General features: G+C 38.5%; 1 protein-coding gene across 2 annotated transcripts in view; it reads right to left on the minus strand.

Moving 5' to 3' along the window:
* Window positions 1–14,471, minus strand: part of LOC138758904 (AP-1 complex subunit mu-1) — a 141,572-nt gene that overhangs the window by 83,794 nt on the left and 43,307 nt on the right. For both annotated transcript variants that reach the window (XM_069928488.1, XM_069928489.1), the window contains 2 exons: window positions 12,976–13,102; window positions 804–946 (listed from right to left, as the gene is read on the minus strand). In XM_069928488.1, the coding sequence (XP_069784589.1) occupies window positions 804–946; window positions 12,976–13,102 (270 nt within the window). The remainder of the gene's footprint in view (window positions 1–803; window positions 947–12,975; window positions 13,103–14,471) is intronic.

Below are 14,471 nucleotides of genomic sequence, written 5' to 3' on the forward strand. Positions count from 1 at the left end.
AGATGATTCCTGCAAACTGTTGGAAGAACTATATGACACAGAAGTGGAATTAGGACATTTGTCCCATCAAGTCTGCCTGCCATTCCATCATGGCTGATTTACTCTTCCTTTCATCCGCATTCTCTTCCCTTCTCACCCTTGATTTCCTTCATAATGAAGAACCTACCTACCTCGGACTTAAATATACCCAACGACCACCTCCACAGCAATGAATTACACAGATTCACCACCATCTAGATACAGAAATTCCTCTCCATCTCTGTTGTAAAGGGACGTTTTTGTATTATGAGGCCGTGCCTTCTGATCCAATAGAAAACATTCTCTTCACATCCACTCTATATTGACAGGTTTCATTGCGATCCCCCCATTCTTCTATACTCCACCAAGTACAGTTCCAGAGCTATCATATAAATGCTCCTCATATGATAACCCCTTCATTCCAGAGATTATTCTGCTAAACCTCCTCTGGACCCTCTCTTATGCTAATGCATCCTTCCTTAGGGCGCCATCTGACCAATGCCTTATAAAGCCTCAACATTACATCCCTGCTTTTATATTCTATCCCTCTTGAAATGAATTGCATTTCCCTTCCTTACCAATGACTTTTCCTGCACATGGACCCCAAAGTCCTCTGATTTCTGAACTTGTTGCCTGTTTGGAAAATAGTCCACACCTTTATTCATTCCACCAAAGTCCACAATCATACATTTCTCTACATTGTAATACATCCCCCAGAGGACACTAGGCTTCACGGATTGTCAGGCCTGTTTTCTATCAAACGCAGCACATGGCTTGGTACTTACATGTGTGTTTAAACGGTAAGACATCAGCTCAAACTCCCCATCAGGTGGAATGAACGATATGGTTCTATCGTTTTCGAATCGTGACAGCCGCACGCATTGGTGAAACTTCACATCTTCTAACTCCACAGATTTGCTTTTTCCTCCTGTCTCAGAAAAAAAAGGCAACCCCTTTAAACAGTTCTACATGCTGGCCCCAAGCTGGTCTCAAAGTCCTTGTACAATACGCTCTTTAAACAGAAACACTTCAAGAATTAAATCCAACCTGACATTTTATAACTTTACCAAAAAAATTGTACTTTACTTCATGCCGGAAGTAAATATTTTTCTAAGCTCTGCATTACACTAATAAATTGAGATTAACTGTAAGTTGGAACTAAGTTCTATTTTAACAATAAACAGGTCTGTCCACACTTGGGCATTCTTTAGCTAACAAGCATGCCCATCACTTTCCAAACTCTGGAACCTCCCATTAATTTAACAAAATAGTAAATTGAATTCTCACTCACTCACAGCTTGCAAGCTGTTCCATTTTTTAAAAAGTTTAATCATTTCAGACTCGCCAAGGCAAATAGCGCCTTTGGAAGACTACACAAAAGAGTCTGGAAAAACAACCAACTGAAAAACCTCACAAAGATAAGCGTATACAGAGCCGTTGTCATACCCACACTCCTGTTCGGCTCCGAATCATGGGTCCTCTACTGGCATCATCTACAGCTCCTAGAACACTTCCACCAGCGTTGTCTCCGCTCCATCCTCAACATTCATTGGAGCACTTTCATCCCTAACGTCGAAGTACTCGAGATGGCAGAGGTCGACAGCATCGAGTCCACGCTGCTGAAGATCCAGCTGCGCTGGGTGGGTCACGTCTCCAGAATGGAGGACCATCGCCTTCCCAAGATCGTGTTATATGGCGAGCTCTCCACTGGCCACCGTGACAGAGGTGCACCAAAGAAAAGGTACAAGGACTGCCTAAAGAAATCTCTTGGTGCCTGCCACATTGACCACCGCCAGTGGGCTGATATCGCCTCAAACCGTGCATCTTGGCGCCTCACAGTTCGGCGGGCAGCAACCTCCTTTGAAGAAGACCGCAGAGCCCACCCCACTGACAAAAGGCAAAGGAGGAAAAACCCAACACCCAACCCCAACCAACCAATTTTCCCCTGCAACTGCTGCAACCGTTTCTGCCTGTCCCGCATCGGACTTGTCAGCCACAAACGAGCCTGCAGCTGACGTGGACATTTACCCCCTCCATAAATCTTCGTCCGCGAAGCCAAGCCAAAGAAGAAAGAAAAGAAAGAAATCTTTTATTATCTGCATGGGCTGGCTTCTTTTCTGTCCCATGGAAAATGGCTTCTGCTGATAAATGTTCTCTTTTGCTGGAAAACTATTAAATGGCACGGTTAGCGAAACCTTTAGTACAGCTCTATTACAGCACCAGCGACTGGGACTTGGGTTCCAATCCCGTGCTGTCTGAAAGGAGCTTGTACCTTCTCCCTGCGTCTGCTTGATTTTCTTCTGAATGCTCCGGTTTCCTCCCACCGTTCAAAAATGTACCGGGGTTGTAAGCCAATTGGCTGTAATTAGGTGGCATGGGCTCATAGGCTGAAAGGGCCCGTTACCATGCTGTATGTCTAATATTTTTTTTAATTTAAATTTAACTTTGCTACTTTTTTCCACAGGTTTCGGCTTCCAATTCTCATTTTAAAGTGGATCAATAATCTAAGCAGCATTTAAAATCCTGATATTTTCAGTTAAATAGGAAATTCTGCAGACGCTATGACTGTAGTGCAATACGCACAAGTGCTGGAGAAACTCAGCAGTCCATGCAGCATCTATGGGAAGTAAAAGGTAACCAACGTTTTGGGCCTGTGCCCTTTGTCAATAATATTTTCAATCTGTTGTTTTTTGGGATGGTAATTTTGGCCAAATGGATGCCACAGTGGGACATTTGCTGCTAGATGTGACTTATAGCTATGATGGCGACTTGCTTTCAATTATGGAAGCTTGGTTAATAGTGCTCCATTGCCTTGCTTTATGATTGTTTTATAAAAATACACAACAAATATTTCTGATCATTCCTTTTAATCAGTTATTTTTCCTTGAGACTTTGGAGGCCCATTGGGTCAATGCTGTTCTCAGAGCAATGCCATCAGACCTTTCTCTTAACTTATTTCCCTGCACATCCTCTCTCTCTGATGCCCATTAATGATCACGATTCTCTCACTGGCCACCTACACCAGGAGTAATTATCCTATTAGCCAGTCTTCTCGGAAGAAATCGTGTGCACCCAGAGGAAGCGAATGCAGTCACAGGAAGAACATGCAATCTCTACACAGAGACCATCAACTGTCAGGATCAAATCAAGAGCCCCTGAGGCTATGAGAACCGCATTTTCTGCAGCACTACTGCACAATTTTAGGGTGGTAACAGCCATTCTAGCCTCAGCCTGTGCTACCCAAATACACCCATGTGACCAATTAACCTTTTAACATGCATTTTTGGAGGGTAGGAGGAAATTGGAGCACCTGGAGGAAACCTACAGGGACTTGGGGAGTACATCCAAACTCCTTAGAGAGCTGCAGATTCAAACCCAGGACATTGGCGCTGTAATATCCTTGCACTAACTGCGCTATCCACTTTACTTTGACAAACAAGTTGAAGAAGATTTAACGAATATCATCACAAGGGATTTTCAGCCCTAGTCAAAAGTAAAAACTGATTAGTTTCATATCATTTGATGGGCCAGATGGACTAACCCAATGTTTGTCAATTAGTCACTTCTTCACTGCACCTCCCCCCCTCCACCCACCACCCACAACAAACAGCATTCCTGTCCAGTCCCACATAGAGTTCAGCAGACTGGCCCTGTCGAGAATCTGTACTGCTTATCAACCATTTGTTCCTGGAGAGGTCTTGTGATTGGCCTTTGCATGTGTTAATAATATGACATCTGTTATTTCACGTGATTAAGAACATCCAAGTATGAATTTTTGATTGTCGTACTTGGGATGGGAAGTGGTCTCACATCAATCCCCTACCCCTATAAAGGACGCAGCTGAGAAATGCCACCAATGTTGCCAATGTCAATTGTCTAGAAGGTAGGGATTTGAAAAATTTATTAAAAACATTTATGCTCAGCTATCTTTTATGATTCTTCCACAAAATTCATTTCCCCCCCCCCCCCCTCCAATTTCTGGGGCCCTTGATGGAATCAGAAACCCAGTTCGTCCTTGGGTCTCACTCAGCCAGAGGCTTCCTGCTATTCAGTAGTTCAGTGACATTTAAATGGTCAAGAGCACAACAGCAGGGCTGCCCAATGGAACGAAGACCAACAGGCTTCACCTTCACTGTGGTCAGAAAGTTGGGGACTTAATAGTCAGCAAGAGGGCTCTACCAATCCACCCAACTGTCAAAAGGCAATAAAGATAAGAAAACCAGGAACTCCTTGATCATGGGCCAGAGAGTGCAACCCAATGACAACTACTTCAAACATACAACCTTTGCCTGAGGTGCTTCTGGATGTTCCGAGAATGTTAAAAGTGTTGCAAAGTTACCTCAACACCAACTTAAACAGTTCTTGACTGGAGAAATGGATGCAATAAGAACATATTACTGCACACCCATGTTGTGCCAACCTACATCAATACCTACTTCTCAACACTCTAATCCTTCCTTTCCTCACAGTCCTTTTTGTTAATGAATAAAGTTACTTGCTCAATTGTTTCTCAAAGCCTAACAAACTTGTTCTTGTACTATGAGCTTGAATGACACTACATTATTTCTGTACTGTCCTGCACTGTAACATACTCCAAAATGCCTCTCACAAAAAAAATCGAAACAGAAAATAATGGAAGCACTTAGCAGTACAGTCGACATCCATGGTACAAGAACTAAGAGATGACAACAGCTTGGGTATGGGAGGAGCGGTCTCCGACAGGGTTAAACTATGGAGGTAAACTGCAAACAAGATTTTCTGGTGGGAACAAATGGGATCTGTTCTCAGGTGAAGGTAGGAGTTGTAAAAGCGGGAAGACATGCCTGGTAGATCAGACTAGACATGTCCTCTGGAGCAGGTTGGTCAGCAAGGGAGTGGTAAAGAGAAGGAAAAAAATTTAAGAGGCTGACTGGTGCAGATATGGCCTGACTTGCTAAATACTTGCAAAAATTTCTGCTTGTGCTTTGGATTTCGAGCATCTGCAGTTCTTTAGATTGTCACCATTCTCATGAAATGCGCATAACAGGCAACAAGACAGCCGCTCCTTTCAAATATGTGTAAAGCAGAAAAAAAAACTATCTAACAAGAGTAATGTTTTCATTAGAGATTTGGCATTGGGAAAACATAACAGTACACAACTGCTGTAATGCAGAGAAATTAGATGACTGAAATTTTCCTAAAGGTCTGACATAGCCAAGTTAGTTCCTAACTACAGGAAACACAGGAACGGCTGGCACAAACAAAATTGCTAGTTGTTTATATGCAACATTCCTGACCAATCTATCAGGTGGAAATTAATCAGTTTCATAAAAATAACATTTGGAATTTTAAAGGAAAAATCTGGTTAATCTTGTAAAACGTGTGCTCTTATTGCTACTGCTGGAATGAAGTCTAAGACAACTTGGAAGTTTGCTGATTCGACATCACTTTTTATCTGGCTACAGTTTGTGTGTGCTGCCTCAAGAGCAGGGAAGACCTCCATAGTATCTGGGCAATGTTTAGCCTTTAACATTATAAACATGATCTGGTTAGTTTTCAGAAATTGTAATTGACAGTTTGAGGGTGTAATTGGCAAAGGAATAAGAGACAGATTGCAGCAGTGAACCAATGGTTCAGTGACTGGAGAAGCAAATGCTGCTGTGCGAATTAGGAGCACTGCTATTTTTGTTCTACAAAAGTTACTTGAACTTGCAAAAGGACCACAATTTTAAAGGATGCAAACATTACATAAAATGGTCAAGTACTAAGGAAGCAGAGAGGGTCAGTACTACTCATGGTACTATGAATTGCCCAGACAACACACAAAATAAAGTTTATCACTGTATCTTGGTTCACGTGAAATAAACAAGTTACCTCCATTCAATTTAAAAGGAATGGGGAGTTTCACTGACACATCCCTAACTTGAACATAATCAGAAGCCAGGTCAAAAATACCTTTCCTATAACAGAATTATTGCTAAACCAGAAAAATAGCAAAAGAAAGAAACACAAAGGCGAGAATCTAGAGCAGACAAAGAATTGCTGGACCATCTCAACCGGTCAAACACTGTACAAGGGTAGAAATGGTCAGTCAACGTTGCTCCTTGATCAGCTGAGTTGCGCCAGCAATACTTGGTCTGCTCAGTGGTGGAAGAGAACCTATTTTTCCCCTCAATCTCAACTGCTGTCTTACTGTCCATCTCTTTCAACCCCTCCTCCCACTTTCTGTGGCTTCCTTTATCCTTTTATTTCCTTCGTCCTTACATTGGAACAATTTTTCCCCCAACAGCTATCGGGGGGGGGGAGAGGTGGGGGGGAGAAGAGCTCAAAGGACTTGAGTGGGGCGTGTTTTTTTCCATTCAGTGGTGGGAGCTTGGAATGCACTGCTGGGGTAATGGTGGAAGCAGAAATGTTTGTGGCATTTTTACATATACTCATGAATATGCAGGGATGGAGGAATATGTATCATGTTCAAGCAGCAGAGATCTAGTTCAATTTGGCCAGCATGGTCAGTTAAATATCATAAAGAGAACAGCTCACTGACTACAGCAAATGTTTCTCAACCAATGACTGATGAAATACTTTTGTAATGCTTCCATTCTTTCATTCATACTTGTAAGAATGGCGAAATGTGGGTACCAATTAGCATAGAGCGTATTTTTTAAAGGGATATTAACTAACATGATACTGAAAAGGCACTACCATGTGATTAGACCTTTACAGTTCCCCATTGAGTTACAGGGTGGCCCACTTGGTGTCATTTCCTTCAGATTTCATCACCATGCTCATTTCAATTTTACACACAAATAACTTTTTGTTCAACAGAGCAAGACATCCAAGGTCAAAATTGCTCAGACTTTATAATTACCAAACCCCAAGTGTGCATAATACCTTGACACAGAATTTAGTATGCTATTTCTGATACAAAAAGAAAACCATGAAATGATCCAACTCTGACATGTTGTTACAAGTTTACAGATAAAATTGAAGGACTCACATGATGAAGTAGTGGCCGGTATGGGAATACCAGCCCTCTCCAGAAAAGAAGAAATAAAGTGAAGAAAATACAAAGTTCAAGAAATACAAAACATAACAAATAAAAGATAAAGTTGTAGAGAAAAGAAAGAAAATTGCACCCAAGAAGGAAAAAGTAAAAACAATGGGAAAAAAAGAAGAAAAGACACCGGAAGAGAAAGGAGAAGGCCTTACCTGCATGAAAAAACAGGGAGCCGTCGTGGAGAAGAGAGCCCGTTCTCAGAGGTTGGTGACGACCCTGCAGAGTCGTGCATGTGCAGTGTGTTTACTAAGGAAAAGGAGAACACCGACGGGAGGGGGGCTCAGCCAAGGAGCGGGCAAACACATCACGAGCAGCTGAGGGATGCCCGACACCAGGGCTCTCAGCTGAAAGAAGAGGAAAGCGACAGGGAGTGAAAGGAAAGAAGAGCAGCAGCAGGAGGCTCAACAGATGAGTAGCCCTGAAGAAGAGGACCAACAGCAAAAAGCCAAGCAAGAAAAAGCCCAGCAAAGTGAGACAAGCAACTCATCAGGAAAGTCAGAAGAGACACAGATACAAGGAAGAGAAGAACACAAACACAGGTACAGACACAGAAGAGGAAGAAGACCAAGATCTGCACAGAGAAATAGAAGGTAAAACAGATGGACAGAATAGAGATAAAGTTTTTTTTTCCAAGAACAAATGAGAGCATTAAAAGAATGGTTGACATTAGAATTTAGTGAAATTAAAAGAAAAATGAAAAGTACAGAAGAAAAAGTGAATAGATTAGAGCTAGTCATGACAGAAATAGGGAAAAGTTAGAAAATGTGGAAGAATGAGAAATTGCTGTAGAAATGGGAATGACTCAAGAAGAAAATTGGAAGAAAGTGATAAAAAAGTTAGAGTTACAAGAGTTGTTAGCTCAGAAAATTGATATGTTAGAAAATTGTAGTAGGCGAAACAAAATAAAAATAGTGGGCCTGAAGGAAGATGAAGAAGGCACAGATATGAAGGAATTTATGAAAGAATGGATCTCAAAGGTCCTGGGAATGACAGAAATACAGGAAGGAATGGAAGTAGAAAGGGCACACAGAACACTAGCTCCGAAACCGCAGACACATCAAAAACCAAGATCAGTTTTAGTAAAATTTTTGAGATATATAACAAGAGAAAATATACTGGAGCGGGCAAGGAATAAAATTAGAGAAGACAATAAACCATTGGAATACAAGGGTCAAAAAATATATTTTTTTACCCAGACATGTTTTCAACTCTTAAAGAAGAGGAAGGAGTTTAATACAGCAAAATTGATCCTATGGAAAAAAGGTTAAAATTTATGTTAAGACATCCAGCTGTGCTTAAAATATTTATCCCTGGGGAGCAAAACAGACTGTTCTCGGATCCAGAGGAAGCACGAGAATTTGCAGAACGCATGCAGAAAAGGAGAGATGAGATATAACAAGAATGAAGAACAGCGATAAAATATATATAAAGATGTAAAAATAATGTATATGTAAGAACTAAAGAAGGGAAGAAAGGAAGTAAGGGAAAAAAAAGAGGGTGAACTTTGTTATATGTGTAAAAAAAAAGTATTTTCTGGGGGAGTTGGATTGGAGAGAATAACCGTCACTGCGAAATCAGTTGATGCATGCGAGCAGGTTCGCAATCCAAATGGAAAGGGGAGTTGTGGTTGCCCGGCAAGGGATAAGGAGCAACTCAGAGAGCTGGGGGGGGGGGGGGGGGGACATTTGAGGCTAAGGGAAGATTGGATGTGGAAGTTGTTGAAGTATTTTATGTTTTAAATGTGTTGTCATACATTGAGTTTCAAAAGGGAAAACTGAGAGATAAAAATAGGGAGAAGGGGGATGGTGGTGGTGAGGAAGCGGAAATTAGGTGTAAACAGCGTATGAGATGGCCATGTTGAATTATATGACTATAAATATTAATGGAATACATAACCAAATTAAAAGGAAGAGGCTATTAAAATTACTGAAAAAAGAAAAAAATAGACATAGCATTTGTGCAGGAAATGCATCTAACTGAAGTGGAACATAATAAAGAGAGACTGGGCAGGGCACATAGCGGCAGCATCGTATAATTCAAAAGCTAGAGGTGTAGCTATATTAATTAATAAAAATGTACCAATCAAAATAGAGGAGGAAATAATAGATCCAGTAGGGAGGTATGTAATAATAAAGTGTCATATATATTCAGAATTTTGCAATTTGCTAAATATATAAGCACCTAATGAAGAGGATCAAAAGTTTATGATTTGTTTTGAAGATTGTAGATACGCAAGGCAATATATTGATAAGAGGGAATTTTAACCTTAATTTGGACCCAAAGGTGGTTAAAACTAGACAAAAGACTAGCAAAAAGAATAAAGTGGCCAAATTTATGGTTAAATCAATGCAGGAAATGAAACTTATGGATATATGGAGGAGGCAACACCCAAGGGACAATGAATACTCATATTATTCGAGTAGGCATAAAACATACTCAAGGATTGATATGTTTTTGTTGTCGGCCCATATTCAAGGGAAAGTTAGGAAAGTTGAATATAAAGCTAGATTGCTATCTGATCATTCACCTCTGTTATTAGCAATAGAACTGGAGGACATCCCACCAAGAACATACAGATGGATGTTAAACTCCATGCTACTTAAAAGGCAGGAATTTAGAGTTTATTGAATGCCAAATTAAAACGTACTTTGAAATAAATATAGAATCAGTGAAAGACAAATTTATATTATGGGACGCAATGAAAGCCTTCATTAGAGGGCAGATAATAAGTTATGTAACTAAGATGAAAAAGGACGACAATTTGGAAATTGAACAGTTGGAAAGGGAGATAGTAAGTACAGAAAAGGAACTAGTAACAAGGGATGATATAACAAAAAGAAGAAAATTGGCGGACAAAAAAATAAAATACGAAACATTACAAATGTACAAGGTGGAGAAGAACATGATGTAAATAAAGCAAAAGTATTATGAACTAGGAGAAAAAACACACAAAATATTAGCCTGGCAACTTAAAACAGAACAAGATAAAAGAACTGTATTGGCATCAAGGAAAAGGGACAAACAAATTACATATAATCCAATGGAGATTAATGAGAACTTTATGGAATTTTATGAACAATTATACCAAACTGAGAATGAGGGGAAAGATGATAAAATAGAAGAGTTTTTAGCTAAAATTGAACTGCCAAAATTGCAAGAAGAGGAACAAAACAAACATAAAATCATTTGAAATAGAGGAAGTACAGGGTATACTAAAAAAAGCTGCCGAACAATAAAACGCCTGGAGAGGATGGAATCCCAATAGAATTCTATAAAACATTTAGAGAGTTATTAATTCCTCCTCTCCTGGAAGTAATGAACCAGACAGAAGAAACACAAAACTTGCCAGATTCATGTAAGACAGCAATAATTACAGTTATACCAAAGACGGGGAAGGATCCATTAACACCAGCATCATATAGACCAATATCTCTACTTAATTCAGATTAGAAGATAATAGCAAAATAATTAGCAAACAGATTGGCCGACTGTGTATCAAAAATAGTAAAACTAGATCAAACTGGATTTATTAAGAAAAGACGAACAGCGGATAATGTCTGTAAATTTATTAATTTAATTCATGCAGTTCAAGGAAATAAGATGCCAACAGTGGCTGTTGCTTTAGACGCAAAAAAAGCCTTTGACAGGGTAGAATGGAATTATTTATTCAAAGTATTACAGAGGTTCCATCTACCAGATAAATATATTAATTGGATTAAAGCATTATATAATGGACCATTGGCGAAGGTAACAGTAAATGGATATGTATCGAACCAATTTAAATTAAATAGGTCAACTAGGCAGGGATGTCCATTATCTCCCTCACTGTTCACTTTAGCAATAGAACCATTGGTAGAACTGATAAGAACAGAAAATAAAAATAAAAGGGATAAAAATAAAGGAGAAGGAGTATAAATCAGTTTATTTGCAGATGACATCATAGTGTACTTAACAGAACCAGAAATATCAATAGAAATTGAAGGAATATGGAGAAATATCAGGGTACAAGATCAATGCAAATGAAAGTGAAGTGATGCCAATGAGTAATGCAGATTATACAGAATTTAAAAAAGAATCACCATTTAAATGGCAAACACAAGCAAACCAATACCTAGGTATTAGGTTAGATAATAATTTAAGCCACTTGTACAAATTAAATGATCAACCACTAATAAAGAAATTGCAGGAAGACTTAGAACATTGGAAAGAATTACCGCTAACGTTGATAGGGAGGGTAAATTGCATTAAAATTAATGTCTTCCCAAGGATACAATACTTATTTCAATCATTACCAATACCCTTAACAGAGAAATTCTTTAATGAACTAAAGAGAATAATAAGGAAATTTTTATGGAAAGGGGGTAAACTGAGGATAGCGTTAGATAAATTAACAGAGAGGTACAATCAATGTGGTTTGCAGTTATCAAACTTTAAAAATTATTATAGAGCAGCACAATTAAGGTATTTATCAGATTTTTATCAGACAAGGGAAAAACCAGATTGGACTAAGATAGAACTAGATAAAATAGGGGAGAAGGGACCAGAACATCTACTTTATAAGTGGGATGAAAAGCTGGTACGATATAAAAGCTCACCAGTATTGCATCATTTACTCGATATATGGAAGAAGATTAATTTAGAAAGGAAAAAAACAAATGACCAAATACCAAAATTATTATTGACACAAAATCAGCTAATCCCTTTTACAATAGATAACCTTTCCTTTAGAGAATGGGAGAGAAAAGTAATTAAAAGAATAGAAAATTGTTTTTTGGGAAATAATTTATTAACATTTGAACAGTTGAAGTACAAATATGGAATAACTCATGGTACAATGTTTGCATACCATCAACTGAAAGCCTACTTAAAGGATAAATTGGGAAACAGACTGAGATTACCAGAAGGAAGCAGCTTTTAATATGTGATTACAGAAACAATGATAATTAAAAGATTTATAACGAACATGTACATTAAGCTACAAGAGAAGGAAAATGATGAAATAAGCTATAAACCCAAACAAAAGTGGGAAAAGGATTTAAACATAAAGATAAAAAATGAAGTATGGGAAAAGTTATGCTCTGGAACGATGAAGAATACAATAGACACAAGGTTACGCATGATACAGTATAATTGGTCACACAGGTTATATATCAAGCCCCAAAAGTTAAATAAATGGGATCCAACATCATCAGATAGATGTTGTTCGCTGTAAGAAGGAAACAGGAACAACAGTACATGCAATTTGGGCATGTGAGAAAGTGAAAAAGTTTTGGGAAGATCTAAATCAGGTATTAAATAAAATCACAAAAAGCAACATACCAAAAAATCCAGAGATCTTTCTTCTAAGTAATATAAGAAGTAAATAATTAGGCCTCAAACTGGATGAAGTGCAAAAAAGATTTATTATGATAGCCTTAGCTGTAGCAAAAAAATGTATAATGTCAACTTGAAAATCAGAAGAGAGCCTGAGAGTACAGCAATGGTACATGGAAATAAATAAATGTATTCCATTGGAAAAAATAACATAATTTAAAAAATAAAGTCACATTATTTGAACAAATTTGGGAACCGTACATGGAACATAACAGAGAGGGCCTACCGCGGACCTCCACCCCCTAAAATGATAGAATGAGAAGACAACGAAATGACTTGATCCAGTGTGTAAAAGTAGATGACACAATTTTCTTGTTTATTTTCATTGTGTGATGACATTATTTAATGGTTTTATTGTATTGTCTATGTTGAACATTTAATGGGTTTGAAGGGGGGGGTGGGAAGGGGGGAGAAGGTAGGGGAAAAAAAGGGGAGAAAATGCCACTGTGTATATTTAAGAGGGAAATGTTTGTATGTATTTTGGTTGATATGGTTCATAGTGTGAAAAATAAAAAAAAAATTTAAAAAATAAAATTAAGAATACTCACGGCCTGTGTTCTCAAACAACACTTTGTCATTTAGTCCGAGTCTCAGCTCTGGCATCCCTGATAGGAACACTCGCATTTTGATGGAGCCCACTATTTCACTACGTAATACATTTCCATTAGCACTGACCTAGATTGAGAGAAAGGAAGATGTCAATCATAGAAGTTTCTATCAAAAAATTGAATAACAAGACTAATAAAAGATGAAGCCCTTACACTGTTTTTTTAAACTAAGCCTTTCTCTCTACCTTGCACTATGAGTCTCACTGCAACACTACTCCCTACACTGTTGTTTAATTCATCTGCAGACTTTGTTTAACGCTGTTTAATTTGTATGTTTGCTTGTTATGATTTGTATCTACGATATGGGTTGATACCTGGATAGCTCACAAAACAGGGGTTTATACTGTATCTCAGTACAATAAAACAATCCAATTCAATTCACCAATGGTCACAAAACATTCAGGAACCTATGACTTGTTAATTACACTTTCAATATACTGGATATGTTCAATTAGTTTCAGGAAGGTCATTATTAAGCAACATTAGTAATGAAAATTACAACTTTTTAATTTCCATGTTTTCACTTCAGGGATAACCACTACTGCAAGCTCTGGACAGTTCCAACTTCTCTAGGATGACATCTTTATTGCCTGCACTGCCCCCACTGGGATGATATTATTGGTTTCAAAATATGATCATCGCTTTAATGGTTTAATGACCAGATTGAGAAAGCTTACAATTATTCTTACTTGCACTTTTGTACACTTTTGTACATTAAAGCAGAAGTGAGAGTTTCATGCACATTTGTTCTAATCCACTGCGGAAGCAACATGGCCTTCTCGCTCCCCTCACTATGATTCCATGCAACATGCAAAGATCCTTGATGGGAAGGAGAGTAAATCAAGAGGAGATGGGGAATAAAATGTGAATAAAGATTTACAGAACAGCCAGAAGTTTGTAAATTCTATTTTTAAAAAGCTTGACTGTCTTATGAAATTGCATGTGTTTGGGAGACCTGATTGCAGGTGACCAGGTTTGTCTAATCAATATTTCAAGTTATGTAGTGTTCCAAACGAACAGGCCAAAAGGAACAGGAGGAAGGCTAGCATTGTTAATCAAGAAAGGTATTAGAGAAGTGTTGAGTTGTGACAAGGAGGCTGCACATAGTGATTAATTGTTTGAGATATAACCAAAAATAATAGGAAACCGAGACACACGTGAGAGGAATCTATTAACATCTAAAAAGTGATGATAGGGCAGAGACTTAGGATGTATCTAGAGCATGTTTCATGGTAACTGCAATTAACTATATATCCATACAACAATTACAGCACAGAAATAGGCCATCACAGTCCTTCTTGTCCATGCCAAAACACTTTTGCTCTCTCCTAGTCCCACTGACCTGCATTCTGCCCATAACCCTCCATACCTTTTACATCCATATACCTATCCAAATTTTTCTTCAAAGATAATATTGTACCTGCCTCCACCACCTC

This window comes from Narcine bancroftii, chromosome 3, assembly GCF_036971445.1.
Source record: "Narcine bancroftii isolate sNarBan1 chromosome 3, sNarBan1.hap1, whole genome shotgun sequence".
Taxonomy (NCBI): domain Eukaryota; kingdom Metazoa; phylum Chordata; class Chondrichthyes; order Torpediniformes; family Narcinidae; genus Narcine; species Narcine bancroftii.